Consider the following 19,341-nt stretch of genomic DNA (forward strand, 5'->3'; position numbering starts at 1 on the left):
GGGACTTCCCACCTCACAGCATGCACCGCGTGGAGGACCACAGGGCTAGGGGATGGCACGGGGATTGCAGCCACAGAGGACGCACCTCCTGGCCTGGACAGGGCAGGGGCAGGGGGAGCAGCTGAGCCCTGCGGCTTTCTGCTCACAGAGCCAAGGGTCACCACCAGCCCTTCACCTCGAGGCCTTCCTGGCCGCACAGCTGCTGCCTGAGCTCTTAGGCAGGGGATCTTTGAACTCGCTGCCACAGCTGCCTTTGGTTTTGACGTCCATGGCCGCTGGCTTGAAGCTGTAACTGCTCGAGGCACCAAAACCCACGCTGAAGCCAGCCCCTCCTGCCCCTGCGCCCGTGTTGCTGATGACAGCTGGAACCGGGGAGAGAAGACGCAGAGTTGGGGGTCTTTCTGGGGCATCCCGGCCCACTCCCTTGGCGCCTGCCCTGTGGGGACAGAGTCCCTCTGCTGGGTCCTTTCAGTGTCCTTGGAGGTTTTCGGCAGTACGGATCATTTCTCAAGGATTTGGCCCCATGTATTTGACCTCCCGTTAGTCTGTGTCCCTCCACCAGCATCAGACTTGGAGCCTTCGTGGGCTCTCTCAGTGAACCTCCCCCACAGGACAGGCCACACGAACCAAGGCCCTTCACGGAGGCCCACAGTCACGGGGCTGTGCGCCGACACCCCCTCTCCCAGGACAGTGCCTCCCTCTGCACCTGCACCGTCTCTAGCTCTTCAGTCTGCAGAAGGTTGTTACAGCCCGCCCTCAGTCCCTCCGACTCCCCAGTTCCCTCTTACTGCAAGCTGGAGCCTTGGTTTCGGTCTGGCCTCAAGAGAAATACAACGTGGCCAGTAAGTCTCATTTTAAAGGAGACTTTGGATTTACACACTGTTGGGTATCCTTTGATCTCTCTATAGGCTAGATAATACAATACAAAATATAGGCTATCTATAGGCTATCTATAGGCTAGATAATAAATACAAAATCTATATCTAATATATATATATATCTATAGGCTATATATATATATATATATATAGGCTATATATATATATATATATATATATATAGGCTAGATAATAAATACAAAAGTATTTCGTGGTATTATTTTTCTCCATTACTGCTTCTCATCGGTGATTCAAGCCAGCTCCCTCTTGCTGCCCCTGACTCTTTCCTGAACCCTCCCTAGTGTCATGGAATTGGAGGCTCAGACTTCTGGAAGGTAACCACGCCCAAACCTGGTCCTGCTGGTACTTACAGATGCTCACAGAACTGGGATGTTCACCAGACATCCTGGAGAGAGAGAGGAAAGGCAGGTAAATGCTCTATAAAGCAGGACGGCGTCTCTCCAGGGGGTCACAGAGGTGCCACTGTCCACCTCATCCCAGCCTCCCTTCCCCCCACACACCTCAGCGGGACCTCTGCTGGGAAGGCTCACTTCTCTAGCCATCAGAGTGGCTCTGGATGATCTGATGGGTGGGGTCATTGTGGAGGCCCTGCTCACCTCTGTTATGCCAGTGGTCTCACACAATTAAGAGGAATGAGTCCACCTGCTCACTGGGTCCCAGGCTTTGCCAGAGTGACCTTACACTTAGCTCACTCTTGGAAGCCATCTTGCCCCTCCCCCAACCTCCCTAAGCATGCAGCACAAAGGGCCAGAGAGGCTCTGTTTCTCCAAAGCTGTTGATGTTCATATTGCCTCTCCCACCTCCTCTTTGGGATTTTGACAATGCAATCCTTCCTGCAGCCTAACTTTCGTCTTTCCTGTTGTACCATGTCAAATGCATTCCCTATAAGGTATTACCCAGTAGGACCTGAACAGAACCAAACTGTTTGCCTTCAGTCTTCCTAAAGCAAAGAGTAACTGCTCCAAATAAAAGATATCTGGCCCTCTACCTGCACTCCTCGCCCTCCAGCAGCTTGCGGTAGGTGGCAATCTCCATGTCCAGGGCCAGCTTCGTGCTCATGAGCTCCTGGTACTCGCGCAGCATCCGGGCCAGCTCCTCTTTGGCCTGGTGGAGGGCGGCCTCCAGCTCGTCCAGCTTGGCCCGGGCATCCTTCAGGGCACAGTCACCCCGCTGCTCGGCATCGGCGATGGACATCTCCAGGTTGGAGCACTGAAGGGCAAATGCATTTAGCGCTTTGAGTCAGAACACAGTTCTGAGATCCTGCCCAGACATCCCCTCTCATTTGGTCCTGACTGATAGTGAATGCATTAAGGTCCTCCTAGTTTCTCCACTTTGGGACATCGCTAGAGATGACTCTGTCTTTCTCCTAACTCTGGGCACGGTTCACCTCCGCTCATGCATTGTCATATAAAGATCGCCCTTCCCTCCCTTGGAAGAGAGACGAAAGGCACCGAGAAGGGGAGCCTCCTGGGCCTGTGGCCCCGTCCTCTCCCTCCCGGTCTGTAACACTGGCCACAAGATTCTGATGTCACCCTTGAAAACTTTCGGGGTAACTAGCTTAATTCTGCCCCACAGTAGAGGTTGTCTTGAGAGATCCTGTAAATTGTAAACAAGACAAAAACCAAAAAAGAGAGAGAAAGAAAGATAGCAAAGGGGGGGATACTAATAAGGTTCCTACTAATAAAATTTCTGTCCAATAAACCTGCCACATGGAGTCTAGCTCCCCAAATTCCACAGAGAGTCCTGGTATGGGGCAACACCCTCAAAAGATACTTTTGTGAACAACAGGTCTCACTAGCTTACAGACACCCGCTGTTAGGTGGGAAGGTAACTTGCAGTATGAAGCTGGGGATGGGGCTCTCAGCCACGTCCATGAGAAGGTGCCAGAAGTTTCTTGAGTCTTTTAGTCTTGGGAGGTTTTTCCATCACTTGGCCAAGTCTTGGTGGGATCTAAATATGGCTTCTCTTTTCTGGGTGTCCCCTTCCTCTGGAGTCAAATTTGTTTCACCCCAAGGAGAGCAGCCAGTCCCGAGGCCAGACAGAATTCTAGACTGTTGCCCGGCTGGTGCCTCCCCCTCTGCCAAGCAGAACCTCCACCATGCAAACACCCACAGTGTCCGGGTGAGTGGTTCACAGCCTCTGCAGAGACGCCTAGGACCCTGCTGTCCGGCCACAGAAGGCCATGTCCCGTCCTCGGGACCGTGGAGGTCTAATCATTCAGGGGATGGCCAGACACTCTGCGACCTGAATTCCATCAAACCGTGCTCTGCTCCCTTTCACTGACTGAGGTCCTGCAGGGTGAATCAGGGAGACTCCTGGGTTTTGTGAAAGTGGCGTGAGGTGAGAGGGCATGAAATCTGGGCACCCTTGGAAACAATTATCACATGGATCCTGGGATCACTGAGTGCCAAGAGGGTCTGCAGGTGACACCATGCGCTTCTTCAGTGGAAAAGCCATAGGGCAGGAAACCACCTTGGCTGGGGGCCCTCAGTAGGAGCTGCAATGAGGACTAAGAATCAAGAGTGACCCCCACTGGCTCCCCATGGAGGACATCTTCCCTGACCTCCCTGATGGCATTCTGATCACAAAGTCACTTTCTAGTAATAAGTTCACCCAACCATGAACATGTAACATTTTATTAGATAAATATTATAATTGGATACTGAGGGAGGCCTAACACACCTTGTGTTTTTCTTTCATTTATGCAGAACTTAATTAAATGAAAACACCACGAGTTCTTATTTAAGTGGTCTTTTTTCTTCCTCTCACCATGAGCCTGGTGCACAGAGGAGATGATGTGTGTTCATGTGCTTGCGTGTATGTGTGTGTGTGTGCGCGCGTGCGTGCGCGCAGGCCAGGGAGAGGCCACTGAAGAAGAGGGCATGGGGACAGGGCCACTTGACTTGTCTGGAAAGCTCAGAGCCTTTGTACCAGCCTCCACAAATTCTGGGAAACTCACGGGTTTGCTTGCATCAGAAACACCAGTGAGACCAACACTGCACCCAGGGTCATGGGGTCACTCAGTGCCAGGCCACCAAACACAGCACAGCCACGGGGATGGACAGACACAGAGCAGAGCCCTGGGCCAAGCCAATAGAGGGAGGCTCTCTCTCATTCCCTCTTCTAAATTCCATTGCTGAGTTCTCCCTCTAGCATGGATTCATCACGTGAAACCTTCAAACGGCTCCTTTTAACCTACTGCATTGGGTCTAAACTCCACTGCCCCACTTCGAAGGTGCCCCTAACCTGCCCGTCCTATGTAGTGATGTCCTGCCGCCTGCCACCCCAGCCATCGTGGAACTTCTGCTTGGGGTAGGTGTCTTTCCTCCCTGCATACACGCCATGAGGTGTCCACACTGGACCCACTGCTCCTGTTGGCTCCCTCACCAGGACACCTTCTCCTCTCCTTCCTGCCCATGCATCCCATCTCCTGCAGGAAGCCTCACTGGGGTTTGCATTCTGTTCTGGCCACTTGGGCTCCTTAGGGAGCAGGCTGCACAGTGGGTGGAAAGCTTCGCCCTTCTATGTGCATTCGGGCTGTTCCCTCCTGAAGGATTACACACGCCCTAAGGAGGGGCTATGCCTTGTCCTTGTTCCACATTTAGTCTCATACCTTGGGCACGCAATAAACCCTCTAGCTGACTCATTTCATGGAACCCACCTGCTTCTTCACATTCCCTATCTCGGAGCGGATCCTCTGGATCAGGCGGTTGAGCTCTGAGATCTCAGCCTTGGTGAGTTTGAGGTCATCCCCATGCCGGCCTGCCGTGACCTGCAGCTCTTGGATCTGAGGTTGGGGGACGAGAGAAGAGGAGCCCAGCACAGTTGGGAATTTACCTCTTAAGAATATTGAACATGGGGAGTGGGAAGGGGACCACATGCTGTTCTCATTGCCTGAGCAACAAATGTAAGGTGAGGAGTGAGGGAGGGGAGGGAGGAGAGGGGAGGGAAGTGGGGGGGTGGACCACCTTTTTCTTCTCTACAAGAAGGCCCTGACCCAGCTCAATAGGATCCTCGGGCTCACAAATGTGAAACCCTTGGTGGAAGTAGAATATCCTGTCCTCATTTTGACAAAGCAGGAAACACGAATCAAAGCCAGGATAGGTGGATTATGCACAGAAACGGTGTCAGAGTCTCCCCAGGGTTGTGGCTAGTGTGGCCTCTGCTGTCAGCAAGGGCAACCGCAGGGCGAGGGCTGAGCCCATATATGCCCCAGCACATGCCAAGACTGTGGGGGATCTCTCGGCCCCACAGAGGGAGACATTTCCACGAGGCCCAACTCCAAAACAAAGGAGGTCTCAACCCAGCCTGGTACACACACCACACACGCACATGCAGGCAGGCACGAGGAGAGAGAGGCAGCTGGGGTCCCTGGGCCTCGGCACACCTGGCATTCAGCCCACCTTGGTCTGGTACAGTGCCTCGGCCTCGGTCTTGCTCTTCAGGGCGATGTCCTCGTACTGGGCACGGACCTCGTCGATGATGCTGTCCAGGTCCAGGTCCCGGTTGTTGTCCATGGACAGGATGACAGAGGTGTCGCTGATGTGGGACTGCATCTGAGCGATCTCCTGGAGAACAGTTAGGGAAGTGGAGCCACTCAGAGGGTCTCCATGAGGGGACCCCTCTCCTGACCCTCCGTAGCAAATCTCTTGCTGCCCTTCCGTGGTGTTTTGAATTCCACCTTCAGCAGAGCCCACCAGTGCCGCTGCCTGCCGAGAGTGAGGTGTCTGCATCGGGCTTTCAGCCCCAGTGTGGGACCCCCTCTCTCCATCCTGCACTCAGGACTGCTCCCACCCCTGTTCCACGTTCTGCAGCAACGGCCACCTTCACCTGTAGAATTAAGTCTGATCTCCTTAAGTGGCCCACAGAGCCCTTCCGGAGTCGCCAACCACCTTCGCTTCTCCAGGCCCCACTCAATTGACCCAGCTCAGATCGCTCATGGTGCTTCCCCAGGCGGCATGCTGGGCCCCTCTCAGCACCCCTGAGATCTTCCTCATCATTCCCTGGGAATCTTGCCTGACAGCTCGGACAGAACTCCCTACACCTTCCTCTGCTCTCCCAGGGCTCATCCCATCAATCGTGACTTCCTAGGGGACAGGAATCATCCCTCCTTCTTCATGGCCTCCTCAGAGCCCACCTCACTGTTCTGCAAACGTCAGCTGCACAGAGCTGCCAACCATTGGTCCACACGTCCATGCAGGCCAAGGGACAGGAGCCACTCATGGGAGGAGCAGGCCACATAGGAGCTCCGTGGAATCCTTACCCCTTCATAGAGGCACTTGAAGAATTTGATCTCATCCGTCAGGGAGTCCACCTTGGCCTGGAGCTCCACCTTGTTCATGTAGGCGGCGTCCACATCCTGGGGGACCGAGAGAGGAGCCAGCTGCCTTCCCCTGCCCTCCCTGACTGTTGTAAGGAGCCTCGGGTTCCCTGCTCTCGCCATTCCCCTGTGCTTCCCAGTTGCTGAGAGCAGACCAACCAATGTGCAGGGCCATGGCCGTGCCAGGAGTGTGCCGAACCTCTGGATTCTAAGCAGGCAGACTCTGGGAGCAACACGCATCCCAGGCAAGGGGACTCAGACAGAGGAACTGGGAAATGAGAACCACAGCCACCCCTGCCCAAGGGACTGAGCGACCCACGGAATCCCTTTCCTCAGCCTACCAACACCACCGTGTCAGGTACTCAGGGAGCCTCGAGGTTTCTTCCAGCCCTCCTGTTTCCCTCTTACCTTCTTGAGCACCACAAACTCATTCTCGGCAGCTGTGCGTCTGTTAATCTCCACCTCGTACCTGTGTATGGCAAGAGAGAGGCCGTGTCATTGTCATTGGGATAATTCAGTTCTGCAAGCACTCACTGAGCAATCAGTGAGCACCGCTGCGCCAAGAGCTGCATGGCCGTGACCTACACGCTGGAGTTCCTGCACCCCTGGGGTATGCACAATGATCAAAAGGGACCTTGACCGGAGTAGGTTTGAAGGAATCAATGTGCAGCTCCTTAGTTCACATGTAACCTACCCTACAATGCCTCTGCCCAGGAACGCACCTGTGATGGGCTTCCACCATCCCTCATCCCTTTCACAACTACCCCTCCCTTGTGACCACAGAAAGACATCCCTCCTCCCAACAGGACATTAATTAGTACAGTGCATGAGCCCAGGGTGCAAAACCTCTCAGGCACCAAACAAATACTACCCCTCCTTTGAGTTATATGTTCTGCTTGTTTTTTATACGTATTTCTGTTCCAGGTGAAGCAAGGTCGTAGAAACAGGATGTTTGGATAGGGCCGGGATGTTCTTCACACAGATACATTGTAGGCTGGGGAGATGGGAGTATTGATCGCTTACAGACCTCACTATTCCAACTCTTATTATTGTCAAAGAATGTATTGCAGGGTATTTGCACTGGGAAATGAAATAGAACCCGGGAAAGAAATAACTAATGCTAGCAAATGGTTTCTTTCCATATCCTTTCATGTGAGCTATCCTTTTCAGCTTCTTACTCCTTCCTAAGGCAAGTGGCTGGCTGCCAAGGTGGGGAAAGCCTGGTCAGATGACAGTACAGGTTAACGAAGTGGGTTATTTTAAAATGCAACTGGAACATTTTCTGAGACTGCCAGATTGTGTTAGTTACAGTGGATAGAACACACAGAAAACAATTGATATGATTTATCTCAGATTCCAGGTGTGTTATTTAAAAGGTAAATGAATACTTTCTTGTATCAAATTATATTATGATAGGGTTGTTTCTATTATAATTATAATTATCTCCTATTATCTCAGAAAATATTCCATTTTTCTTCCTCCTGTTAACAAATAAGAGCGTATGCTAGTTGCAGGCTAGTTTTTACCTTACCTTTCTATTTCATAAAACACACAGAAAAACTTTGGTCATGATGGCTATCAAGTTAATGACATTTATTTGTCATAATTTTTCATTATTTATGTCTAGAGACTAAACACCAGAGCATACACAGACATACACATTTATAAAGAAAATCAATGCATTTTTAGTACTATTGGCTTTACCAATAACTCATGATTTACAAAATACATTACGATGCACAATTAAAAGTTAAGCCATAACAAAGTGCAGTTTAATTTTTCTTGTCTTAGAGCACAGATGTATTAATTATATCAAATCTACACCACTTTAATCTCCAGTGCTTCCAATAACCTATTGTACAAGATGTCACCTTTAGTTTGCAGCTAGGTGGATTTTATAACAATTCCTAATTCATTTCCTTATTTCATTTCATCCCACAGCGACCCTATCAAGTAGATCCTATCATTATCATCTCCCAATTTTATAAACAAGACAAAGACTTTTCCAAGGTCACAAAGCTTGTGAAGCTAGGATCCCAATGACATCAGGGAAACAATGCCTTAGATTTGCCTAGAACTTTGGTTCTTTAAAGAGCTGATAATACATTAGTAACAGCATTACCATCTCAACAGCTCTTTTAGATGGTAAGGCGGGTGTCAGTATCTGAATTTTACAAATATTAAAACTGAAGTCCACAGAGAACCAGGAAGCTCACCCATCATCAGCTCAACTGAGTGGTATTTCCAGAACACCTGGCCTTCCAGAGGCAACAAGACCTTTGGGGGCCTCCGACCTGACATCTGGGCTGTGCCTGGAAACCCCCTCTTTTTTTTTTTTCCAGAATTTTGCTCCAATCTCAATCCATACTGTGAATACAGTGTGGATTGAGATTGATTTGGGCTGCAATTTCCATCTGAATGCCATTCAACCTCAATCCACACTGCATCCATTTCACTTCCGGGGGGCTCTCTGAAAGTGCTTGTCAAAACTATCCCCCAAATCTGGATGTTTTCTGAAGCGAGAGACCATGCCACCTCCTCCCTCAGGACTCCATGCAGGACTCAGAACAGAGTTCCACTTGAGGGTAGTTCAGAATAGGGATGGCCCTGCAGATTGAACGTGGAACAAGAGAAATCGTTCAGCTCTGACCAACTCCATCCCCTTGAATTGTGGAAGAAGTTATCTTTCCCTAGAAATCCTGGCACCTGGAAGCAAACTTCCAAAATATCAGCTCATGCTAACCGGGATGTGTCATGCTCTCCTCACTGGCTCAAATCCAGGAGAAATTATTTCTGGTTCCAAGTACCTTTTCAATCGTTCTCTTTAATGGTGGGATTCAGCAGCACAAAGACACCTCAACATGAAAAAATTTTTTAGAACTCTTATTTGCTTAGCTTTAGGATTAGTTCTGGGATTGGTGTTATGGCTCACATTCTAGGTACTCCCAAGAAGACCTCACACAGGAGGAGCTACAAAGCCACCTGGGTTGTCCATCTGGTTTTGAGACGACTCTCCTGTCCCCATTTCTCCATTTCCAATGCTAAAAGTTGGGCACACCATTTCCTAGAAATTCAGGGCACCATCCTGGATAGATCTTTTCTCTTCCTAAGTCCCAACCTGTCTGGATCTCCCCTGCTCCCCTATGGAAAAGGAAATAGCAAATGTTATAGTAAGGGATCGAAAAAGGCAAAAATGCTGACACCAAATCGAAACCTCATCTGTAATCAAGAGCCTCCAGGGTCAGACTCTCTGCCTTTCCACTCACCTCTTCTTGTAGTCCTCCACCAAATCCTGCATGTTCCTCAGCTCCGAGTCCAGCCGCACCCTGTCACCTGTCTGTGTCTCCAGCTGCTTCCGCAGGTTGCTAATGTAGCCCTCATAAATGGGCTCCAGGTTCTTCCTGCAATTGTTGAGGTCCAGCTGCTGTAGTAGGTTCCACTTGGTCTCCAATACCTGGTTTTGCTGCTCCAGGAACCGTACCTGGGACCCAAAGGTGGTCATAGCCCAGAATCCCCACACTGTTGCCTCTCAACAGTGGGGAGAGGGCCCCAAAAATCAGATACATTCATCCTACGGTGGGAGGCAGGAAAGAGCAAGACACATCAGAGATTCAGCCATGAGGACATGCTTATCTGGGTCTCCAAGACAAGAAATAAAACTCAGTCTAAAAGAAATCAAGGAGGTAGGTTTAAGCAATGCTATCAATGAATGCCACTGTGAGTTATCGCATGATGGAGGTAGCTTCTTTTGCCGTAAATGCTGGGGTTTTCAGAGTGAGGGAAGATGGGAACCAAGGGAGAAACAGTAATGCGGGAATGGGACGGAAGGTCATTTTGGTGGTTAACCTGTCCTCTCTTAGGTGCAATCTCAGTTGCTCTTGGTTGGCTGGTTTCTTTGGTTTTCATTTCAAAGTGGGTTATTACGTCTTTACAAGGTTCCTGCATACTTGACAAAAGGTCTCACATGTTTGGACTCAAAAACTTCAAGACTCTGCTACTCACTAGCCTTCCTCTTCTTCCCTTTCTCTAACTTTAGGGAGAGAAGGGAACGTGAGGGGGAAGAACAGACTCTGAAGAGGAAAATGAACCCTGTCCCCTGGGAACCCTGTCCCCTGTCCCCCTCTGTTTCTTCTACTCCTGCCCTCTCACATCCAACCACCTCCGTTCCTCTTCCCAAACACAGTGGTGAGGGACATAATCTGCTGTTGCTGTTCTATCAACTTGGGCATGTTTCTTAGCCTCCCTCTGTCTTGGTTTCCTTATCCACGAAGCAGATGGTAACAGAATCTTGGGTCACGTGTGATATATGAGGACCCCTTGGGACAGCACCAGGCACTGACTAACGTCAGCTTTTATCTAGATTATGTCCCCTGTGAGTCATGGTCCAGATCTTCTGCCCAGGCTTGGATATAGAAACCTATTCCTTCTCTGCTCTCTATCCTTTGGGGTCACTGCCTCTGAGTCACCCGGAACATCTTCCCTTTTAACTCCTGCATGTCCCCCTCCCCACAGACACACACAAAATCCACATGTGTAACTTGACAGGCCCTCCTCAATAGCCCCACCCTTCCATTTTCTGGTCCTTTTCTCTCATCTCCTCTAGAACCCTTCCTGGCTTATACCCCCATCCTACTTCCTACCTTTTAAGTCCTTTCCCTTCACCAAGCATCATGTCCTGTGATATACCCTAGTCAGTATCCCTCTGGTGCTCCTGTCCTGGATATGTGTCCCCATCTCCTTGTCTGATATTACAAACTCTCAGAGGGTCATTCCATATGCCTCCTGCCTGTGGTGCACCCCCTTCCATCACAGGGTCTTGTCCCGGAAGGAAAAATTAGGCTTCTGTTAATCATGGGGTGGGGGTAGAGAGAGTGAGTGAGAAGCTCTGTTCCAAGCCCTTTATAAACATCCAGTTCATCCTCACATCATCATGTGAGGTAAGAGCCACTGTTGTGCCCATTTTACAGATAAGCAAAGGGAAGCTCAGAAAAGATAACCAGGTCGCCTAAGTTTTCAAGCAACTGTCAGTGGCAGAGGGAGTACCCCTGGGCACACTGGTAGCTGGGGGCCAAACCGACATCTGAGGACCCACCTTGTCGATGAAGGAGGCGAATTTGTTGTTCAGCGCCTTGATCTGCTCCCGTTCCTGGGCGCGCACCTTCTGGATCTCGGGGTCCAGCTCCACATTGAGGGGGGCCAGGAGGCTTTTGTTGACGGTGACCTGAGGGATGCCGCCGGGCGGGCACACCGACGGACACACGGGTCCCAGCCCAGCGCTGCCGAAAACGGTGCCCACGAAGCCGCCCAGCCGGCCGCCGCCCGAGCCAGAGCAGTGGCCCAGCGCGTAGGCGCCGCCCCGGCCAGCCGCAGCGCACAGGGCCAGGCGCCGGCCGCCCCCCAGGCTGAAGAGGCTCCTGGAGCCGAAGGCGGCCGTGCCCTTGACGCCGGCCCGGAACGAGGCGGAGCTGGTGCTCACCCGTCCCGAGATGACGGCCGAGCAGCCGCTGAAGCCTGTGCGCTCGCCGGCGGGGCGGTGGTGCAGTTGGCGGCTCATGCTGGGGGACGGGCTGCGGAGCGCGACGCGAGGTGGGACAGGGGCGCAGAGGGTGGCTCCACTGGCCTGCCTCGCTCCCCCCTAACCCCTTAAATAGCCGGCTGCAGGCAGCCTAATTTGTAGGTTGGGGCATCTATTAGCCACATGGTGCCTCTTGGGTTCTCCGTTTAGGAAATTACCACCCCTCGTTGAGATTTTTGTCTCTCCCACCCTGAACTCATCATGAATTCCCTATAAAATGGCCCTGAACCCTGCATTTGCTTTGCTTACCTCCTGCATTATAATAATTTGGCTACCTTATCTCCACTTGCTGCCCTCAAATTACTAGGGTTATCACGGCCAAGATCTATGGTAGAGGCTTCCACTGGGTCTGGCTCTGGGGTGGGGGATGACACCCTCCCATCAGGTGGAGGAGCGTGGTATAGGGGAGCAGATGTCCAGGCCAGTCCTGCTTCAGAAGGACATGAGCAGGATCAAGAATATTCCAGAGAATCATCCTTAGCCTGTCAGCTAGCTGCTGCTTCCCCAGACTTCCAGAAGAGGACGGTTCTGTCCTGAGTACTGGAAGGAAGTCCCAGAGGGTAGAGACATCTGACCTATCTGCAAGGAATAGGTCAGTCTGTTGGGGGAAGGCCAGACACAGGGACAGAGTTCAGGACAGTGAGAGCTCTGGTCACAAGAGCTGGGGCGGGTGTGGTGGGGGGCAGAGGGGGGTTATTTTGGGACAGAGCTCAAAAAGTTCTCCAGAAAAACATTTCTGTAATAAAAGTAAGGGAGATACTAACTGGGAAGAAGGGAAGGAGGCCTGAGGAGATGGTACAGGAAGGTGGTCTGGAAGACAGTCTTACATGAGTTTGAGTTTTTTCCTTTTCTTTAATTGCAGAAGAGAATCATTCATCCCATCCAAGGAACCCCCAATCAGGACATTTGTTGCCCTGGCATTTCTGATTCTGGATCAAAATGTGACTGAGTATTAAGAACAAGTTGAGAAGGGCCAAGAAAGACACCTCCAGTCCGAAAAATCAAGAACTAGATTCTTAAACTTCATTCCAAATAAGTTCACGAGTATCTTGTCCAATCTAACCCACTTTCCTTTTTCCAGCTTAAGTTGCCTTTAATTCTCCTCGTCTGTCAGAAAAGCCCCTTTCCATACGGCTCTTCTGGTACCCAGGTGGTATTCTGTTTCATCACTCCTATTTCTCAGTTTGTCTGAGTCCTGGGTGTGTGTCCCATTTCCACCATCAGATTAATAGGTGCCCTTCCCTCCCCTGCTCAGCCCATGCTCAGCCCCGGCCTCGGCACCAGGGACAGTCAGGATGAGTGTGAAACAGACGAGGCTCATCGCTGTGCCTCCAGTTATACCCTGGGGCCTGGGCTCCTCTTGGAGCCCTCATGGGGTTGCCAGGTGGCACCTGGGGGTAATTGAGTGACACAGCCTCAGCTGAACCAATAACAGAGCATAATCACAACCAAGGTGTTTATCCCCCAGGGAATGAGGCTGGGGGGGAGGGGCGGAGGGGAGGCATCGGTGAGTGATCGAGATGGCGCCAGCCACAGATGAACAGATAGAAGAGTCTGGAATGTCCTGGGTTGGAAAGATGGTGGGCTCTCTACGCTTCTTCAGGGGAGACCCTGTAGTCCATTTCCTCTGGATAGGGAAGAGGCAGTGTCAGTGAATCTGGATGACCAGCAGGTCCCTCAAGAAACTCAAGGTTATACTTCCCATTATTTCATGAGATTGCTTCCTACAACCCATAAATTTAACCAGTTTTTTTTCCCACAAGTACAAGAGAGAGTTTATTAACTCTGGTCATTGAGAATAGAAAAGTGGAAAAGTGTTTCAATTGAAATAGGAGAAACTTACATAAGATTGTCTTTCAAAGGGAGCCTTTGAAGTCTCCTTTTTTCTGGAAACTTCTTAAGAATTTGAGATACCCATTCCTGTAGAACCAAGCCACTTCTGCCTAGGGTCAAGGAAGAGGAAGGACGACCTTTTCTTATCTTCCTGTGAGGGGGTTGACTGGCTGAATGAATCAGGAATTCCTGAACCCACAGGCTCATCTTTCTTACAGATACAGACCAAAGTGGCATGTCCAGGTTTCAGAGGCATTGGATGTATGGAGACATGGACAGATCAAAAGGGGGCTGAAGTCTGGGAGGAGGGCTTCCCCTGGCAACTGCCTATGACAGTGTCTTCATGTATCATCTTGGGCCCCATGACTACCTCCTCCATTAGTACTGGGTGAAAGCAGCCCCGGGATTGGGAGACAAGAAACAAATATCACCCTTTGAAACCAGAGTTCAACAAAAAAGGATGGACAGATGGCTCCTCCAAGCAAGGATTTGCAAACATGCTGTGATTAAACAGGTTCTTGTTTGCCCCGAAACACTGGTTCTTAGGAGATTAATAGGTATCATGTAGGGAAAAAAGTGTGGGGATGGATTCCCTGTTGGGTTTAAAAAAAAAAAGATGAAGCCAGCATCACATTGCCATGCTTTTTAGATCCATCACTGTGGACCACTTAGGAAAGCTGCTCTAAAGGATGCTACAAAACTCAGTGCTTTCCAAAGACGGTGACTGGAAAGGAGATCATTAAAAAATAAGGGTTTTTTCCCACTTTTTAATATTTCTGAATTTTCTCATATGAGCATATAGTGTTTTTACAGGTGAGTTATTTTAAAAACAACTACATTTTTTCATGTGTCTCTTAGCCATTCGTATGTCTTCTTTGGGGTTCATCATCATTATCCATCAGCGAGATTCAAATCAAAACTACATTGAGATACCACCTTACACCAGTTAGAATGGCCAAAATTAACAAGACAGTAAACAAGTGTTGGCGAGGATGTGGAGAAAGGGGAATCCTCTTACACTGTTGGTAGGAATGCAAGTTGGTGCAGCCACTTTGGAAAACAGTGTGGAGATTCCTTAAGAAATTAAAAATAGAGCTTCCCTATGACCCTGCAATTGTGCTACTGTGTATTTACCCCACAGATACTGATGTAGTGAAAATAAGGGCCATCTGTACCCCAGTGCTCATAGCAGCAATGGCCACACTTGCAAACTATAGAAAGAGCCAAGATGCCCTTCAACAGATGAATGGATAAAGAAGATATGGTCCATATATACAATGGAGTATTATGCCCCCATCAGAAAGGATGAATACTCAACTTTTGTATCAACATAGATGGGACTGGAAGAGATTATGCTGAGTGAAATAAGTCAAGCAGAGAGAGTCAATTATCATATGGTTTTAATTACTTGTGGAGTATAAGAAAAACATGGAGGACATTAAGAGAAGGAAAGGAAAAGTGAATTGGGGAAAATCAGAGGGGGAGATGAACCATGAGAAACTGTGGAGTCTGAGAAACAAACTGAGGGTTTTGGAGGAGAAGGGGGTGGGGGTTAGGGGAGCCTGGTGGTAGGTATTAAGGAGGGCACTTATTGCATGAAGCACCGGGTGTGGTGCATAAACAATGAATTCTGAAACACTGAAAAGAAATGTAAAAAATAAATAAATATTTAAAAATATAAAATAAAGAACAACTACAGGGGCACCTGGGTGGCTCAGTCAGTTAAGCGTCTGCCTTCGGCTCAGGTCATGATCTCAGGGTCATGGGATCGAGTCCCACATTGGGCTGCTTGGTCCCTGCTTGGTAGGAGTCTGCATCTCCCTCTCCTCCCTACTCATGCTCTCTCTATCTCTATCTGTCTGTCTGTCTGTCTGTCTCTCAAATAAATAAATAAAATATTTATCAACAAATAAATAAATAAATAAATAAATAAACTAGAGAAGAAAGGAGAGGTAGGCTGACTTTAGTAACAGAAATAAAGTAACTGTCCTTGTTTTAAAAAAAAATCCAGTGTCCTCCAAACCTTTGTTTGATCATAGAGCTCTCTTTTTGGCCAAATATATTTTATAGGAACCGGGGTTTCAAGGAATGTACTTTAAGAGACACAGAACAGGGGTTAAAGCCTCTGCCTTCGGCTCAGGTCATGATCCTGGGGTCCTGGAATTAAGCCCCGCATCTGGCTCTCTGCTCAGCAGGGAGCCTGCTTCCCCCCTCCCTGCCTGCCTCTCTGCCTACTTGTGATCTCTGTCTGTCAAATAAATAAATTAAATCTTTTTTTAAAAAAGAGAGAGACACAGAACAAGTTCTCTCTATTTCACCATTAGATAGACTAACACTTCCCAAATCCAGAAGACTTACAGTATCTCCTTAAAAACACGAAGGCAAATGAAATATAATTACTGTGGTGTGTGGCCTGACCTAGCTTACGGCACTGTGCCCAGAATTACACTGGTTTTTTTTTAAGATTTTATTTATTTATTTGACAGAGAGAGATCACAAGTAGGCAGAGAGGCAGGCAGAGAGAGTGAGAGGGAAGCAGGCTCCCTGCCAATCAGAGAGCCCGATGCAGGACTCGATCCCAGGACCCTGAGATCACCAGCATTACACTGTTAAAGCCAAAGGCAGGTTGTTTGCTTGGACCAGAGCGCCTGTGCCAGCACCATCCCAGCACCGCTCAGGGGGAAAGAATTCTTAGGCTGATGACTGATGTTGGGGATCTACACTGAGGAAGGCTGTGCCAGAGACTTCCAGGGCTTATCAAGTATCCTCCCTCTCCTTCTCATTTCCCAGCCTCCCTGGGGGATTGGTCGGGGCTTGGGGCCATGTCGACCAGTTAAATGTGAGGGGCATTGATGTGTGTCAATTCTAGGATGAGGCAGTTAGCAGCCCATGTGTCTCCTTCTTCTCTCTTTTCCCCTGTCCCAGTAACCTTGGAGGCCATTTGTCCCGTGTGGCAGGGCTACAAGCCAGAAGCGTGTAGGTCTGTGAGACATGCACTAGGAGAGCCATGTGGGAGAGCTGCCCAGTTCCACCATGGACTGTGAGTGAGAAGTGAACCTCTGTTGCATTAAGTTAAGCCACTCAGACTTCAGGGTTTGTCCTTTGAGGCCATCAGTGTTAATATTCTGGATCCAAGCATAGAAGTCGGAAGGTAGAAATATCTCTTAATAGCCAACGCTTTTTCTTTTGAGTACCTGTTCATCAAATAATCTGATGGCTATTAGACCTTCTCTATCTCACGTCTCCCTTAGGCCTTTTGAAAGACTCATCTATCCTAGTAATACTAAAAGAGTTAATTGTAACACTGATATAATAATATGTAACTATCTTGAGCATATACTATGCAGCAGGTACTGAATTAAATAGTTCTCTTGCACTCTTTTGTTAAATTTAATTCTTATTTAATTAGAATAATTAATAATTATTAATCAAATTATTTATTAAATATTATTTATTTAATTTTATATACTTTAATTTATTATTTAAATAAATTTGAAATTTTTGTTTATATTAGTTTTTATTTTATTTTATTCATTTGTAAATTTAATATTTATATTAAATTTAAATTTATTATTTAAATAAATTTAAATAGATCTAATTTATTTAAATTATTATTAAAGGGACGCCTGGGTGGCTCAGTGGGTTAAAGCCTCTGCCTTCAGCTCAGGTCATGACCCCAGGGTCCTGGGATGGAGCCCCGCGTCGGGCTATCTGCTCATCAGGAATCCTGCTTCCCTTCTTCTCCCTTTGCCTGTCTCTCTGCCTGCTTGTGATCTCTGTCTTTCAAATAAATAAAAACAAAATCTTTTTAAAAATTATTAAAAATAATTAACTTTAATTTTAATAAAATTAATTCTCATTTAATTTTCAATCTCACAAGTTTATGCAGGAACTTCTATTATTAACTTTTTACAGATAAAGAATCTGAGCCTCATGGAGCAGAAGTATTTTGCCTAAGTTGAGCAGTTAGTGAATGGCAGAGGAGGACCCAAACCTGGGTTCCTCTGACACCCAAGATGTTGGCTTCTCCCAAGAAACTACAACATAAAATCCCAGCTTCATAGCAGATTTTTTTTAAAGTAGCCTCCACACCCAGCATGGAGTCCAACCTGGGGCTTTAACTCACAACCCTGAGATCGAGCTGAGATCAAGAGGTTCCACTCCATAAAAGATTGAAAGGACATCTATGATGTGGCTGCCACCTGCCTCCCCAGCCCCAGACACCTCTGCTCTCTCCCTCTCCACCTGCTGGGCCTCTTCCAACCTGTAACTTCACATTCCAGCAATCAGACCCATTTTCACCATGCTAGTGCCTCTGGCTACAATGCCCACCCCCTCCTCTTGTCTGCCTGGTAAACTCCATCCTCCAATGACTCTGCACCTGTTGCTTCCCTTGACCTCCCTGGAGCTCCTACTCTCCTCTTTGCTGTCTCTGTATCTTCTCTGGTTGCCAGTATCTCTCCGTGTTACAGTTAACATTTCTTATGGTTATGTCACCATCCAGAGCAGTGAACCAGGTTTATATATCTCTGTATGCTCAACTCTAACACATGCCAGACAAATGCTAGATATTCAACAAGTATTCCTCGACCTGACCACAATTTCTTTACTGGCCCTGAGAGTGTATTTCCTGAGACTACTCTGTCAACCACTTCTCCTTCGGGCAATAAATAAACTGGCATATAGTTTATGAGATGGTGTCCTTAAAGTTTGGAGCTGGCAAGTTGCTTCACCAGCACTAAACGCCTCTTTTATGTGACCCGATTTAGTCAAGTTCTTGAAGCAAAAAGATTTGAGGACAAGACTCTGTTTCCACTGAACGTTTATTAAGTGTGAGCTTTGTACCAGGAGTTGTGTAAGATGTGTTTATGTCACCGCCTTCTGGCCTAGGAGTAATACACAGGTGCTTCGTCTGTCTATTTTATAACTAAAGAAATGAGACTCGAAATGAGACTCTTGAACTCTTGAGAACTTTGCTCTTGATCCCCTTTTAGTTGCAGAGTCTGAACCTGAATTCAAAGCCGTTGACTTGAAATCTGAGACTCCCTGGATCCACAGTGTCCCTGTTCAGAGGCACCTGTGAGCCCTAGCCTGAATGGCTGCCAGTCTCTCCCCGGCTCTTTGCATTCTGAGAGCATCATTAGACCTTGGAAACTGGCAGACGTCTCTCAGCACAAGAGTGTTTTAGAAGCTGGGTGGTGGGTGTCACAGTGATGGTCCATGCTTCATCACAGCTCATACTCATAGACATTCACTTCACCAAAGACCAAGGGGACATGGCTCATTACTTTAAAGAGACTCTACTTTGGCCTTTTCCCAGAGAACAGGGAATAGCCATAACTTGAGCCCTAGGCTTTCCAGAACTGTCTTTCTTCTGCTTCTGGACCAGTTTTAAATGCTGCCACAGATAAGTGTTGTCCCTTTCTCCCTGCCCATAATCTGCATGTTGTTAAAGATTGCCTACTCCCTGGAGCGTTGGCCTGAGAAGAGCATGAATCAAAGGTGCATCTGCTGGGGATGGCTGTTGGAGAGGAATCCTGAGTGTCACAAGACCCACTATGGCCCTATGGTCCGTACAAGGATCTCTTTCCCTCAGATTAAAAGACACTTAGGGGCGCTATGGAACACCCCAGACCTCTATGCCCCAGGCTCCAGGCCATTGATCTCCACATATGGAAGAGATGTGGCCTGGGATGAGGATCCCCTTAGGAGAG

General features: G+C 48.5%; 1 protein-coding gene across 2 annotated transcripts; it reads right to left on the bottom strand.

Annotated features, from left to right (window-relative positions):
- KRT72 (keratin 72) lies at positions 1-11,773 on the bottom strand. Of its 2 annotated transcripts, XM_046012271.1 has the most exons (9): positions 11,312-11,773; positions 9,486-9,700; positions 6,628-6,688; positions 6,163-6,258; positions 5,303-5,467; positions 4,561-4,686; positions 1,888-2,108; positions 1,250-1,284; positions 1-362 (listed from the first exon to the last, which is right to left on the bottom strand). In XM_046012271.1, the coding sequence occupies exons 1-9, from the start codon at positions 11,771-11,773 to the stop codon at positions 172-174; spliced, it is 1,572 nt and encodes a 523-aa protein (XP_045868227.1). In that variant the 3' UTR covers positions 1-171. The 2 variants fall into 2 exon arrangements, with proteins under 2 accessions (XP_045868227.1, XP_045868228.1); XM_046012272.1 differs by lacking the exon at positions 4,561-4,686.
- Between the last annotated feature and the right edge of the window lie 7,568 nt (positions 11,774-19,341).

The sequence above is a fragment of the Meles meles genome, chromosome 7 (genome assembly GCF_922984935.1).
Source record: "Meles meles chromosome 7, mMelMel3.1 paternal haplotype, whole genome shotgun sequence".
Classification (NCBI taxonomy): domain Eukaryota; kingdom Metazoa; phylum Chordata; class Mammalia; order Carnivora; family Mustelidae; genus Meles; species Meles meles.